The sequence below is a fragment of the Nicotiana attenuata genome, unplaced genomic scaffold (genome assembly GCF_001879085.1).
Source record: "Nicotiana attenuata strain UT unplaced genomic scaffold, NIATTr2, whole genome shotgun sequence".
Lineage (NCBI taxonomy): Eukaryota > Viridiplantae > Streptophyta > Magnoliopsida > Solanales > Solanaceae > Nicotiana > Nicotiana attenuata.
Window position 1 is genome coordinate 19,550 of NW_017672788.1, and position 16,820 is coordinate 36,369.

The 16,820-nt window shown below is 38.0% G+C and overlaps 1 protein-coding gene across 1 annotated transcript; it reads right to left on the reverse strand.

Moving 5' to 3' along the window:
- Positions 1–8,346: 8,346 nt before the first annotated feature.
- On the reverse strand, positions 8,347–10,392 carry LOC109214507 (7-deoxyloganetin glucosyltransferase-like). The gene is made up of 2 exons (XM_019378432.1): positions 9,567–10,392; positions 8,347–9,470 (listed from the first exon to the last, which is right to left on the reverse strand). The coding sequence occupies exons 1-2, from the start codon at positions 10,078–10,080 to the stop codon at positions 8,539–8,541; spliced, it is 1,446 nt and encodes a 481-aa protein (XP_019233977.1). The 5' UTR covers positions 10,081–10,392; the 3' UTR covers positions 8,347–8,538.
- Positions 10,393–16,820: the final 6,428 nt, after the last annotated feature.

Below are 16,820 nucleotides of genomic sequence, written 5' to 3' on the forward strand. Positions count from 1 at the left end.
CCAGCCCCGATGCTATGCTTATCCAGCCATGCCTGAGGCTGGGTCATCTGACGCTGTTATCACAGGTACGGTTTCAGTTTGCAGTAGAGATGCTTCAGTTCTATTTGATCCGGGTTCTACTTATTCCTACGAGTCATCCTATTTTGCTTCAAAATTGGTTGTGCCTTGTGATTTTTTAAGTTCTCCTATGTATGTGTCCACATCTGTGGGAGATGCTATTGTTGTAGATCATGTTTATCGTTCGTGTGTGGTTTCCATTGGGAGCCTTGAGACTAGCGTAGATCTTCTACTTCTCGATATGGTAGACTTTGATGTTATCCGAATATGGATTGGCTGTCACCTTATCATGCTATATTAGATTGTCACGCCAAGACGGTGACCTTAGCCTTGTCGGGGTTGCCTTGATTAGAGTGGAGAGGGACTCCTAGCCAATCTACCAGCAGGGTAATCTCTTATGTGAAGGCTCGGCATATGGTCGAGAAGGGGTGTCTAGCTTATTTGGATTATGCCCGCGATTCTAGTGCGGAGGTTCCTTCCATGGATTTAGTACCAGTTGTTTATGAGTTTCCAGAGGTGTTTCCCGCAAACCTCTCTGGGATGCCACCCGACAGGGATATTGACTTCTACATTGACTTGGCTCCGGGCACTCAGCCCATTTCTAGTTCGCCATACCGTATGGCCCCGCCAGAATTGAAAGAATTGAAGGAGAAATTGCAAGATTTACTTGATAAGGGCTTCATTAGACCTAGTGTCTCGCCCTGGGGAGCGCCCATGTTGTTTGTGAAGAAGAAATATGGATCGATGATGACGTGTGTAGATTACCAACAATTGAACGAAGTCACTATCAAGAACAACTAGCCATTACCGAAGATTGATGACTTATTTGATCAGCTTTAATGTGCTAAGGTGTTTTCAAAGATCGATTTGAGGTCTGGCTACCATCAGTTGAGGATTAGGGCATCCGATCTCCCTAAGACAGCTTTTCGAACTCGGTACGGGCATTATGAGTTTCTAGTGATGTCATTTGGGATGACAAATGCCCCAGTAGCATTTATGGATTTGATGAACCGAGTGTTCAAGCCCTGTCTAGATTCCTTTGTGATTGTGTTTATTGATGATATCTTGATCTACTCCTGCAGTCGAGAGGAGCATGAGTAGCATCTTCAGATTGTACTTCAAACTCTGAGAGACAGCCAGTTATATGCTAAGTTTTCAAAATGCGTGTTTTGGTTGGATTCAGTCGCTTTCTTGGGGCACGTTGTATCACCTGAGGGCATTCAGGTAGACCCTAAGAAGATTGTGATAGTTCAAAACTGGCCTAGACCCACTTCAACTACAGAGATCCGGAGTTTTGGCGGGTTATTACTGTCGGTTTGTTGAGGTGTTCTCATCTATAGCAGCCCCGTTGACCAGGTTGACCTAGAAGGGTGCCCTGTTCAGATGGTTGGATGAGTGTGAGGCGAGCTTTCAGAAGCTCAAAACTGCTTTAAATACGGCTCCAGTGTTGGTGTTGCCCACAGGTTCAGGATCTTATACGGTATATTGTGATACATCTCGTATTGGACTTGGTGCGGTATTGATGCAGGACGACAAGGTAATTACATATGCATCGCGGCAGTTGAAGGTTCACAAGAAGAATTACCATGTTCATGACTTAGAGCTGGCAGCCATTATTCATGCACTGAAGATTTAGGGGCACTATCTAGGCATCTCGTGTGAGGTATTCACGGATCATCGGAGCATGTAATATTTTTTCAAACAAAAGGAACTCAACTTGAGGCAGAGGAGGTGGTTGGAGCTCTTAAAAGACTATGATATCACCATCTTGTATCATCTTGGGAAGGCTAATGTGGTGGTCGATGCCTTGAGTAGAAAGTCAGTGAGTATTGGCAGCCTTGCATACATTCCAGTCGGTGAGAGGCCGCTTGCATTAGATGTTCAGGATTTGGCCAAACAATTCGTGAGGCTGGATGTTTCTGAGCCCAGTTGTGTTCTAGCTTGTATAGTCGCTCGGTCTTTATTGTTTGAGCGCATCAGGGAGCGGCAGTATGATGACCCTCATTTGCTTGTCCTTAGGGACACAGTGCGGCACGGTGATGCCAAGCAGGTTACTGTTGGAGATGATGGAGTTTTGAGGATGCAGGGTCGTGTTTGTGTGCCAAATATGGATGGACTTCGTGAGTTAATTCTTAAGGAGGCTCACAGTTCACGGTATTCTATTCATCCGGGTGCCGCCAAGATGTATCAAGATTCGCGGCAGCATTATTGGTGGAGGAGTATGAAGAAGGATATAGTTGCATATGTAGCTCGATGTCTAAATTGTCAGCATGTAAAGTATGAGCATCAAAGACCTAGTGGTTTGTTTCAAAAGTTAGAGATTCCTGAATGGAAGTGGGAGCGTATCACTATGGATTTGGTTGTTGGACTCACACGGACTCAGAAGAAGTTCGATGAAGTATGGGTCATTGTGGACAGGCTGACCAAGTCAGCATATTTCATTCATGTGGTAGTTACCTATTCTTTGGAGCGGTTGGCAAAGATTTACATCCGCGAGATCGTTCATCTTCACGGTGTGCCCGTGTCTATCATTTCTGATTGAGGTATGCAGTTCACCTCGCATTTTTGGAGGGTAGTACAGCTTGAGTTGGGCACGCAGCTTGAGCTGAGCACAACATTTCATCCTCAGACGGACGAACACTCTGATCGTACTATTCAGATATTGGAGGATATGCTCCGTGCTTGTGTTATAGACTTTGAAGGTCTTGGGATCAGTTCTTGCTACTTGCGGAGTTTTCCTACAACAACAGCTACCAGTCGAGCATTCAGATGGCTCCCTATGAGGCATTATATGGTAGGCGGTGTCGTTTGCCAGTTGGATGGTTCGAGCCGAGGGAGGCTCGGTTGTTGGGTACAGATTTGGTACATGATGCCTTGGAAAGGTCAAGATTATTCAGAATCAACTTCGCACAGCTTAGTCCAGGCAGAAGAGTTATGCTGACCGTAGAGTTCGTGATGTCGCATTCATGGTCGAAGAGAGAGTGTTGCTCCGAGTATCACCCATGAAGGGTGTGATGAGGTTCGAAAAGAAGAGCAAGTTGAGCTCTAGGTATATTGGGCCTTTTGAGATTCTTCAGAGAATGGGTGAGGTGGCTTACAAGCTCGCATTGCCACCCAGCTTATCAACAGTTCATCCGGAATTCCATGTGTCTATGCTCTAGAAGTATCACGGTGATCCGTCCCACGTGATAGATTTCAGCTCTGTCCAACTGAACAAGGATTTGACTTATGAGGAGGAGCCGATGGCTATTCTGGCCCGGCAGGTTCGTTAGTTGAGGTAAAAGAGTTATCCTTCGGTTTGAGTGCAGTGGAGAGATCACCCCGTCGAGGCAACTGCTTGGGAGTCCGGGTCGGACATGCAGAGTAAATATCCCACATTTTCACCAGTTCAGGTACTTTTCTATTTTCGTTCGAAGACGAACGGTTTTTTTAAAGGTCGAGAGTGTGATGACCCGATAGGTCATCTTATGTTTTAGAACCCAATTCTGCATTTTGACGCATTAAATACATCATATTAACCCTCCCCGATTTGCATGGGCAGTCCGGGCATTTTTTCGGAAAGCTTTTATGTTAAAAACTGGGAAAATATGAAAGTTTTACCTTAAAATCTATTTGAGTTGACTTCGGTCAACATTTTGAGAAAACGAACCCGGATTCATGTTTTGACGATTCCGGTGGGTTCGTATCGTGATTTGGGACTTAGGCGTATGCCAAGAACCAAATTCGGAAGTCCCTAGCCCGAGTTATCGGACTTTGTTGAAATTTTGAAGTTTAAAAGCTTAATGACTTTGAAATGTTTGACCAATGTTTGACTTTATTGATATCGGGCCCGTATTTTAGTTTCGGAACCCGGTATACGTCCAATACTATATTTATGACTTGTCTGTCAAATTTGGTGAGGATCGGAGTTGGTTTGACGTGATTCGGATGTCCGATTGTGAAATTAGAAGTTCATGAGTTTTCTTGAAAATTTCCTTTGATTTGATGCTAAATTCGTAGTTCTAGATGTTATTTTGGCAACCTGATCGCGCGAGCAAGTTAGTATGATGTTTTTAAACTTCTGTGCATATTTGCTTTAGAGCCCCGAGGGCTTGGGTGAGTTTTGGATAGGCTACGGAGTGAAATTTTGACTTAGAAATGTGCTGGTGTGTTCCAGATCTGGTGCAGGCCTCAGACCTCGCAATTGCGAGGTCAGGCTTTGCATTTGCGACCTCTGATGGGTTCACATTTGTGAGCAACTCATCGCATTTGCAAAGAGTAGCTGAGGCACCTCAAGTTCGCATTTGCTAACAAAACTTTGCATTTGCGAAGTGGGTTAGGGGTACAGTGATCGCAATTGCAATCAAATGGTCGCATTTGCGGAAGGTCGAGGTTTGCATTTGCGAACAAACCATCGCAAATGCGATGTTAAAAGAGATGGGAGAATCTTCGCATTTGCGAGCAATTCTCGCATTTGCGGGGTTTGCAATTGCGAATCCTAGGTCGTATTTGCGACATCTGTGCCTGTTCAAAATGGGAATAAGGCAAGATTTTTGTTCATTCTTCAAATTTTCATCGATTTTTCAAAGAACTCTTCTTCCCCAAATCATTGGTAAGTGATTCTAATCCATTTTCATTCAATCTTTCACTACATTTCCTAAGATTTCAACCTAAAATCTAGTGTTTTGATGGTGGAAATTGGGTGTTTGGGTAGAATTAGGAATTTTTGTAAAATTGGGGATTAGACCTCAAATTGAGGTCGGATTCCGAAGCAAATTACATAACCGGCTCGGGGGTGAATGGATAATCGGGTTTTGGTCTGAATTTCTGGTTTGGACCAAGCGGGCCCGGGAGTTGACTTTTGTTTACTTTTTTAATAATGACCTAAATTGGATTCTTTGCAATCGTAGGTAGTTCCTAAGGCTTAATTTGAATCGTTTGGTTGGTAATTTGCTAGATTCTATTGGTTCGGAGGCTTGTTTTAAAGGTAAAGCTGTGGTTGAGCTTTGAATTGATCCTTCGGAGTGAGGCAAGTGTCGTGGTTAACCTTGACTCAATGGATTAGGACTTGTGTGTCTATTTTCTACATGTTTAGATGTTGGGTACAACGTATATGTGAGGTGACGAGTACTTATGCGTTGTTGTCGGGTTAAAGCATGCGGGCGGGACTTGTTCCATGCAATTCTTGCTTACTTTGATCATGTTATCCATGCCTAGGCTAGTTACTTTGTTTATGAGCTTTTGTGAAAATTAAGACTTGATTCCAAAGTTGAGACTGGTATTGTGGAACCGTTGTTGAAGTAAAGCTTGTACTTATCCCAGTTACCATAAACAATTTCAAATGCACGGTAATGGTATACCCATATACCTGGTGGATAGATGTTATACACTCTTTGATCTTGTACCTTATGGACGCTTCAATGTGTGGAATCAACACAAGAGAAATCAAGTCAACATTCATGTTGATTTGATTCCCACTGAATGTGTACATTTCACAATTATGGGTGCCAATGTATTTACCCACAACCCACAAATTTGTTTTAAACTTTCTCGCACGCAGCATCCAGTTACAACCTTGAAACCATTTACGACAAATAACCTTGTATACTTCCAGAGATGACTCATGAACCACGATCTCACGACACTCTTTTATGATGTACATTCGCACCGCCCTGCTTAGGCACGTTTTATCAGCAATAAGCATGCCCTTTGACAGCACCGTTGCTCTAGATTCATCCTACATTGTTGTCCGAATTTTGTCAAGATCCCTTGTGAGGGTATCGACATCCGGTATACTTGGCAACTGATCAAGGTAGGGAATCTCCCTTTATGAAACGGCACATGGGACTTGTACACTCTTGGTCTAACGGGAGGTGGAGCATGCTCCCTCGTCAAATCAGGTTCAGCATTCTCGTCCTCATCATCATCACCCTCTTCGGGGGAGGGTGTGTCATCTCCAGACTCATCAGCATTGTTGTGACAATCACTATTCTCTTCCTGACTCTGCGCATCTGTCTCCCAATTAAATATGTCGTCTTCGGGCAATTGAGTAAGGACAGGACCTTCAAGTTGCTCGTTTTCACTGCACAACCAATAAAATAATGAGTTTTTCAAATTCATCCAAACTTTACATATAAACTTTATCACTTCACTTACAACTCATAATGTGTTGATATCCCATTATGCACATTATCATGTTGATGATGACTCCCGGATAGACTGCCATGATCCAACACACCAAAGCTAGGCATATTCCAACTGGCTGTTGGTTCATAACTTGTAAAATTCATATCTGGCCGGTACACCCTGTGGAATATATGAGTGTTAATACAAATTCAATGTATAAAAATAAACATCGTAACACATATGAAAATTGAAGTTTACCACTCGGCTTGTGGATTATGTAAATTTGGGGAGAAATTATTTCCTCGCTCCTCATTCGCCCGTGGAGATAAGTTTAGATTAGGCAAAACTCTTTCACCCGGAACCTATTCGGCTAAAACTGCTCCAAAATAACCACCAGGAACCTCATTATTGCGAACATCTTCAGCCTTGACGTGTATTCCAACATTTTTATCACAAGAAGTTTCCGATGTTCATCCGGAGTCCTCAAAAAATCTCTCAGAGTTTCATCGTCTTCGATGTGAAACTCAGCATGACAAATAACCCCTTGCGAAGTAACAGAATACGGATATCTTCCGATTACTTTAATATTCACTAAACGTTTGCTCACACTAATTTTTTCACATAACAAGATACTAATATATCGTACTCCCATGTAAGTGGCAACTTAACATGACACTGTGGAGAATAACTATAACTTACTAAGTTATACACCACCAACACCTCAGCCCCCCAATATAATGAAATCCTTATTTTTCGCTCTTCAGACATTATGACAAAATGCAAAATAACTTAACGAACAAATATTTCGGAAGACATGAAGGATCTTGAATGGATTTTTACCAAATTCTGAACCACCTTAAATAAGGAAAAAACCAGTTTGGGGGTACAACTATTTGATGTATAGCACATGTATAATAGGCGCTATACCAATATGAATTATTGGTGGGTCAGTTAATTGCATACGAATTATTGGGGGCCACATTATATATATAGTACGATTATTCACAGCGTTGTACCTTAACGGCAAGACGTGCCGTTAAGATATGGCGTGGTGAATAACCGCGCTATATATATAATGATACCCAATTTTTCTTTTTTTTTTTTTTTTACCTATTATGGTCGCTTGAATTCAGAAATACTACATTTAGGTTTCAGACTCATGGATTCAGCTATGTGTAGGAAAATTCTCTTTCAGAAGCTTATCTTTGTATAATAACCAAGCCTCCTTTTATATATCTCTGTTAAACTTAATAAATACTAAAGGTAGTTGTAGGAATGGTAGGTGTAGGGGGAAATGTAGTCGTTTCTCATTAATATATATATTATATCTATCTCCAAAACTGACTAGCTAGGGAGGCTATTGTATATAATACTACCTCAGATCATTGTACTCTTTTTGTTGGAAGATGAATAGAATGAACAATTAATATAGAAAAAATAAAGGAATTTACTCAAATGGGCTTGTCATATTATGAGACTTAAGCCAGAAAGAAAGATTTGTGATTCGGTAATAGTTCGGAAAAGTAATAAAGACGTACGATCCAAAGTAATAAAAAGTATGTACTATCTTTAGAGTTGTCAAATAGCAGTTAATGTATTTTGGGAGAAAGACAAAAAACCTGAAAGCTTTCCCTAGTAGGACCATCGTAGAATACAACATACAAGTGTAACGGTATCAAATTATGTTACTAACAGAAATTATCACAATTCATGTTAGATGAATATGATTTTTAAAGAAATGCAACTGAACTTGGATTAGGTTGTTTACTTGTTATTTTTCATGTTAGGGTTTTAGAAAAATGTCATATCATTTTTTGGTGAGATATATCTTTCGTGACAGCGTGAAGTCCAATTAATTCACTTGTTGTGGAGTAGTAATAAATAAATAAATAACAGCAATGCATAATTGGACGACAAGCTCAACCTAACTAATTAGAGTATGCGACAATATAATTCAAATTAAAAATTAAATTAATAAGTAGATCTTGGACCACAAAGTTCGTAATTATTCAAATTTGATGAAAGCCCACATCATAAATAGACACATCTCATAGATGACAAATAAATTAACTATTTCTGTTTCTTGAATTATTTTTTATGAGATTTGGACTGCTGATTTATCCCACGGACATTATCGATCTCCTGCTTCTCTTAGATATTTTCAGTAAAAACTGACACAATAGATATAGGAATGATAATTCGAAATCAGAGCTTGAATACATAAATCGGTTTCGTGCAAACTTCGGTTGTTCCATCAACAAATAGGAAAAGCTAATTATATTAGACAATTATTTGATTCCAGGCGGCTTTAAAGGATCTGAAAAGATCTCAACACAAGAAAAAGAAAAAAGCAACCACTTATTAATAAATTAATGCTTAATGTTTGAGGAGAATTTCGTTGATCAATTTATCAATTGCCACAAAGGATGATCCTTCTGGTTTTTGAGTAGCTTCCTCGGCCAATTTCTTCCATTCCATTGCCTTTTTCTTCATCTCTTTTCCTTTCTCCCCTATCATCAACTCTCTTACAAGGCTTTCAACTTCGTCCCTTTTTACATTATTGTCAATTTCCATTCCTATTCCCCATTGGGTGCCTTTAAACCAACAATTAGTCTGTTGTTCCGCGAAGAATGGCCAGCAAATCATTGGCACCCCACTGCCAATACTTTCAAGAGTCGAATTCCATCCACTGTGAGTCAAGAAACCTCCGATTGCAGGGTGGCTAAGGACTTGTTCTTGTGGACACCAGCTTGCTAACATCCCTCTTTCTTTAGTTTCTTCCACGAATTCGGATGGAAGAATTGCTTGTTCCCCTGATACAATATCAGGCCTTATAATCCACAAAAATTCCATTTGGCTATTGGCAAGTCCCCAAGCGAATTCAACTAGTTGGTTCGGAGTCATTACAGTTATGCTTCCGAAATTAACATAAACAACAGAATTTGATTTCTTGGAATCTAGCCATTCTAGACACTGTACATCCTCTTTCCAAAGATTGGATCCCAAGCACTCCAAATTCTTGTCTTCACTAGGTTTTACAAGAAAATGCAAGGGCCCAATTGCATAAATCGGAGGAAGAAGGGTCCGAAGTGAGTCAAGAACTTCCTTCTCTAATGGCTCAAAAGTATTGATTACAATAGCAGAAGCAAATTTGCTTCTATCTGTTTCTTGGACAAGGAACTTGAACATATATTCATCTGGATTTGTACTTCTCAAGAAACTTGGTAAATCCCTTAAACGTATACCTTTCATGCTTGGTATCCAATCTAAAGTCGTCTCCAAATATCCATTTGTCAAGTCACTTGCATCTGTAGTTCCCCAAAAAGATAAAATAACAATAGTCAAACACAAACTGAAATTGATTTGGCTATTTGAAAAAGGAAGAAGTTAAAGCGTGACTATACCTTTAAGTGGAAAATATCCTTTTTTAGAAAGGTCACGGTAATGCATGTAACCTAACAAACCACAAGCACTAGGGGTCCAAAACAGAACTTCAGGGATTCCCAAATCTTGAGCAGCATCCAGAGTGAAGCTCATACAACCATCGGAAACAATGCACGAGACGCGCGGCACGTTCGATGTAGAAGTACTATTGAGCCTGGCGAGCAACTCTTTGAAATGACCTAAACAAGTAGTGGTTGTGGATTCACATAGAGAAGGAATATCTTGTGTTGCATCTGCATCACATGGCGGGAGGCCGTCTGGAATAGTCTCGAAACGGAAGGATGGGAAGCCGTTAAGGGAATCGGGGCCTCGGGACTTTAGAAGGCGTCTATGGTTGTATTCAGTGTTGACAAAAGTGATATGAAAGCCTTTGTGATGGAGGATTTTGGCTAACTTTAACATAGGGTTAATATGACCTTGACAAGGATATGGAATGCAAACTGCATGAGGCTTGTCTTGTCTAATAGAACCCATTCTTAGATCTTTTAGTTACTGGTTTGAACTCAAAGAGTAAAGATGAAAGAATGGTCTGATTTTGGCTAGACGAAGAAGATGCATGTATTTATAGAAGTAGTGCTTGTAATGTAAGAGGTTTAAAGTTAATAATTTGGAAATGGGAGATCAGTCAAAGTTGAAATAGTCGATCAGTTCAAATACGAAATAGCATCATTGAGTTTTTTCTTTTCTTTTTTACCTTCTTGGCTTTCTTTCTCAAAATTCATTTGTTGCTTTTTTGTACGTGATCGTCTCCATTGAGTGCAGATGGAAATTCTCGGGTGGAACAAAAAGGAATCTTTCCACTAATGACCGACTGGATTCACAATTTATTTTTTTTAGTCGGTATAGATAAATAATACAATGATTATATATGATATACATATACACTATACACTTCTGCCAGACTATTTTTATTTAAGTATTTGAGTGGGAAACTATTTAGGTTAAGAGCCCGTTTGGATTGACTTGTTTTAAGTGCTTTTAAGCTAAAATAGCTTTTAAGCCATTTTGTAGTGTTTGGATAAAATAAAAAAGTGCTTTTAAACACTTATTTTTAAGCTAAAATGACAAAAACAAGTCAAAAGCCAAAAGTTAGAATTCCTAACTTATGGCTTAAACGCTATTCTGGCTTAAAAGCCACTTAAAACAAGCCCATCCAAACGGGCTCTAAGTCTTCAAACAAAAAATTATTTGATATCCATTCAACAAATTAAAGATAAAAAGGCAAATTAATACATATACCATACACTCAAAAGAAAGTAATGATAATCAGATAATTAATATGAATGTTACCCTGGAGGATGTGTAGAAGAAGGTAGTTTACGATTTCTAGCTACTCTCTTAATCTTGATAGTTAATAGGAAGATGGCTTATTTTTAACTATATAAGATGGCTTATATAATAGTACATGAGCTAAATTTAGTTGGTTTTCTTTGGCAGCCAGCCGGCTTGAGCTTGTTGTGTTTAGTTGATTGGATTAAGTTTATGGCTTCATTTTTATTATATCTAAATTATTTATGAATACTCTTGATAAGCTATTTTTCTTAATTTGCGTACCAAACACCGGAAAATGAATAAGATTACTACTTGTTTTCCAAGAAAACATCTTTCACGGAAAACATTTTCCTTTATACCAAACACACCGTAAGTTTTAAAATTGTGATTATAATAATAGCACGCAGATCTTGGAACAAGAGTAGGTTTATAGTGTGATTCAACAATTATTTATGCCATTATGATGACTTTGTATATTATAGTTTTCACACTCCAAGAATCAAGCAATGTGAGAATTAGATCTACACGATTATTGTAGAAGGAATATTTAATTACTTTAAGGTGTAATAATTCATTCGATTTTAGTGAGAAATCTCACTCCTCTGCTTTCGTTTTGTGACTTTGGTCTTGGCGTCCTGTGAGACAATGCTGCCAAAAGATCCGTGATTTGGTAAAATTACAAGAATAAAAATGAAGACATATTCCAAAGTTATAAAATATGCATATACTATTAGGACTCTCACGTTCACAGATCTGTTCATATATAATTGCATATATCTTGACGTTAAACGAAGTTAATTTGGACATGTTAAGGATCCGTTTGGTTTAGTGATTCCAAAAAGTAGTATTAAAGTCCAACATTTTCAAAAAAGTTCAAATCTACATAACTCCTAAGGTAATGTAGCTAGACATCGACGGTAATTAGCAACACTAATTTATAGAAAACTTTAATCGAATCACCAATGCAAAATGGCCCTATAAAACATGCTACAGAAAGAAAATAAGAAAGAAATTCTACTAGTTCTTTTTCTTCTTCTTTTCTTTCTTTCTTTTTTGTGAAATTCTACTAGCTGATATACAATCTCTAATTTTGGGATATACAGTCTCTACGAGATATGTGTCCTTTTTATCTTCTTTAGATAGTAGCTTGTTTGTATAAAGCTTGGTTCAGTTTAACTCAAGCTGGATTGGAACTGATCTTTCAAACTAAAAAACATTAGCGACTATAACTATTTATCTGTCTCTAGCAAGTCGGCGAATATATAAAATTAAATTGAATGTTCAACCATGTTTATTTGGGTGAATTTCATGAATGGGTACGTAATTATTAGTACTTTATTGCACCAAAGCAGTTAAATTATATTTTGTAACAAAAAAATCACTAAACTTAACCAAAATATCATAAAAATCATTAAACTAGTATTTTTATCTAGTAAATTTTATGGATGATCATTCAGCTATGTACATACCCAAAAGTTACTCTTTTTTTTGTGACACAAAAGTCATTCAGCTTTGTGTTCATTACTCAAAAGTTATTTTTTTTTCCTTTTGTTATAAAAAATTATTTTACTTTGCTATAATTATCACAATAGTCACTTTGGCTAGATTTTATAAAACTTTCACCTGAAAATCTATTATGCCCTTGGCATTATAATTCCTCCCACTTATGTGATACATTATATACTGTATACTCTATAATATATTTTTACCTAACTATTTTACTTATAATTAAATAACTTTATATTATTTTATTTATTATTTTGTAATATATAATTAATCTTCAAGATATATAGGTAACGTTATTAAATTTGTCAGTAATATTACCGTGAACAAATTTCAAGTCAATGTTCTTAGTCATGCCTAATAAAATATTTTTAATAAAATCCGGTCAAATATGTTGGGCAGCTGATTTGTCTGCATGGCGTGCCTTTCTATCTCGCCTACCAAGTAAATTTTGTTATCATTTTCATTTCAGATTTGCAAATATCACAAACCTAACGAAGAAAATAAAAAGAGCAAAGACGTAGGAAAGGAAAAACTAAAAATATTGGCCAAATCCTATTGAATCCTAGATATCCTACACATTTCCTTATAATGATTCACACAAAAAAAAAAAAAAAAAAAAAAAAAATAAATTATTGAAATCCACGACTATATACAACATTAATTGACCAGATCCATAGCTTAATCATTTGCTTATTAAAGCACTGTTAGACCCAATATATTTTATTTTATATAAATATATAGTGATTGGTGATTGGTCTCATCCGTCGTGATTCATGTGAGTTCGAGGGGTAACAGGTGGGGGGTGTCAATGGATATTTAAAAATCAACTATATCGATCGAACCATACCGCATCGAACCGATTTTTAAATTTCTTTTATAAAATCGTAAGTTTTTATATAAATCTATAACAATACCGATAATTAGAGTAGGTTTTCTATTTTATAAATCTAAATCAAAAAAATACCGAACTGTATCAAATAATTTTTATGTGGAAAAATATTTATATATTAAGTTTAAAAATAATAAAGTATTAAATTATTCCTTGGGCCTTAGAATCATGAAAACGGTTACAAGCCAACGAGTAATTAAACTCAAATCCTAATTCCCAAACCTATTATGCAACTCCTACTGAAACTAAATTATTTCAGTATATTCACTAGCAAGATACAATGTATTATAGCAATTATGAGTAACAAACTACAATTTATTGAATATGTTTGCTTTCGTTTGATTTAGAATAATTTTTTGAATACGTAATCTTTTATAGACATTATTCTTGAGTCCTAGCTTGGTTAGTATCTTTCCACTCGTGTGATGTATATTTTTTTTTTTGTCTTTGCTTAGTTCCTTTTACGCTGTTATAGGATAGTTGATGTCTAGCCATATTTTTTAGTTCATCACCCTTTACATAGCAAAAATGTCTAGAGAGTTTTTCTTAGTCTTATAAAAGTACGTATGTTATTGCATTCTACTTCTACTAGTGACTTTTATATGACATTAAATTAAGCTACTAAAACTACTACTATTATACTACACCATTAATTCTACTAACTCTGTAAATAAAACTAAGAAGCTTGCTAACAATAAAAAGATAAGAAACTAATAATATACTAATATAATACTATACAAAGCACAAAGAATCTTCCACCCCACACTTAAAAGAGTGCAATGTCTTCAGTGCACAAATATCGCAAAAATAACAAGGGTGAACAAGAATGTAAGTACCTTGTTCCTCATCCATTGGCTCCTTCAAAGGGTCAGATGACTCGATTTCCATGTCATCATCCAAATACAATGTTGAAAAAAGTATGGAATGAGGACCAATGCGGCCTAACTCTAGAATTGTATTACTTTTTACATCTTCATATGTACACACACTAGAGTCTTCACAATATAATATTATCTACTTCCTCACATGACTCCAGAGTGCTTTCCTCAACATGGACATCATCAATACAAGTATGGCCGAATGATTTACTCTCCACTTTTAGCTCCTCAATTTGGCATATAAGCTCCTTTTCAGCTTCACACAACTCAAAACTATTTTATTGGGCGTTAGATGCATCAATCTTTGCAATCAATTTAGCTCCCAAGTCGTGGATACCAGTGCCAAAATTTTCAATCTCTTATCCAGTTCAGCTCTTCCATCTATAAAGTGTCTCATCCCATCAGTAATTTCCTCACGTTGAGCCTCATATATTTCTAACTTTTCAACTTGTGTCACTAGCCATGTTTGGCTCAAAATCTCCACTTTTTCAAAATTTTCCTTTTGTTAGAACTGTCTCTCTCTCCATTTAATTCTTCCATATTAGCCTTCTTCTGATTGCTGCCCTCATTCTTTTCATATCTTTTTTGAGTTCATCCTGTTGCTTTGCTACTTACCTCAGAATATTCCTAATATATGCATCACGTTCCATATCCTGCACTTCATTGCCCCTATCAAACTCACAAACACTGTTAGAAAGATCATAATAAGGGTTCAGTGTATCGACCCGACCGGCCGTTTTGGGCTCTAGCACGTCGTTCGGTAGTTTGAGGCCGTGAGCAGCTTCACATCAGGTATTATGACTTGTGCGCATGGTCGGAATTGAATTTCGGGAAGTTCGGAGTTGATTTGAAAAGAGAATTCTCATTTCTGAAGCTTTAAGTTGAAAGAATTGACTAAGATTGGATCTTCGAGTAAACGACCTCGGAATCGGGATTTGAAGGTTCTAGCAGGTTCGTACGATGATTTCGGACTTGAGCGTACGCCTAGATCAGGTTTTGGGTGACCTGGGAGCATTTTGGCGCCTATTGTGGAAGTTAGCATTTTTGGAAGAATTTCATAAATTTGGGTTGAAGTGCATTTCAATGCTATCAATGTCCGTTTGGGATTCCGAGTTTAGGAATAGCTCTGTATGGTGATTCTGGTATTGGGAGCGCGGTCGGAAGTGAATTCGGAGGTCTGTAGGTCATTTGGAGTCATTTGGCTAAAGATAGAAATTTGAAGGTTTTTGAAAAGTTTGTCCGGAAGTTGACTTTTTGATATCGGGGTCGAATTTCGATTCCGGAAGTTGGAGTAGGTCCATAATGCCGAATGACTTGTGTGCAAAATTTGAGGTCAATCGGACGTGATTTGATAGATTTAAACATCGAAAGTAGAAGTTTTAAATCTTAAAGTTCATTAAGCTTGAATTGTAGTGTGATTCATGGTTTTAGTGTTGTTTGATGTAATTTGAGACTTCGAGCAAGTTTGTGTTATGTTTTTAGACTTGTGCGAGTGTTTGGTTTGGAGCCCGGGGGGCTCGGGTGAGATTCGGGATAGCTTCGGAGTGATTTGCTAAGAAATGGGATTGCTGGTACTGGTATGGCCGCATTTGCGGTGTTTTGGTCGTAAATGCGAACATCACATTTGCGAGAGGGAGCTCGCATTTGCGAGCCTGGGCTGCTGTGGGAAAAGTTCGCATTTGCGAACTAAGGGCCGTTTTTGCGAGGCTGTCACCTTCGTTTGCGAAGAGCTTGGTCGCAAATGCGACCTAGATAGGGATGGCTTGGCTTCGCATTTGCAATGCATTTGTCGCAAATGCGACCATCGCATTTGCGAGCCGGATGTCGCGAATGCGACATCTGCGACTGGAACCCAGGGCTTTTTATCCCGAGACTTAGCATATTTCCCTCATTTCCCACTTGGTCTTAGACGATTTTTGAGAGCATTTGAGAGGGAGTTCCATCAACATCAAAGAGGTAAGTGATTTCTTCCATTTATGGGTTAAATGCAAGTGTTATATATGGATTTAAACATGTAAAAATTGTGGAAATTTAGGAATTTTGAAAAAAAAACCTAAAAATTGAGATTTTTGGATTTTGACCACGATTTTGGGCATGGAATTGAGAATAAATTATATATTTGAGTTTGTGAGGTCATGGGTAAACTTTATCTTCGAAAAATTTCGGAATCCGGGCACGTGGAACCGAGGGAAATTTTGTCAACTTTTCGATCGGGGTTAGGAATTATAATAAATTGGATTATAATGAGTAGTTGAACACAAATTAATGGGTTTACATAACTATTGGCTAGTTTTGGAGCATTTTTGCATCGAATTGAGTCTTCGGAAGGGCGTGGAATGCCTGTTATGGAACTCCGGGGTGAGGTGAGTCTCCTTTCTAACCTTGTAAGAGGGAATTGTCCCATAGGTGAATCAATTGAATATGTGCTGCTATTGTGGGGGCTACGTAAGCACGAGGTGATCTCAACAGCTTTGTATGGTAATTTTGGACTTAGGCGCGCGACCGGATTTTGATTTGGAGGTCCATAGGGTAAATTTAGGCGTTTCTGCGAAAAGTGGAAAAAGATGAAGTTTAGAAAATTGAGAAGTTTGACCCATAGTTGACTTTTGTGATATCGGAATCAGAATGCGATTCCGAGAGTTGGAGCAGCTCCGTTATGTCATTTTGGA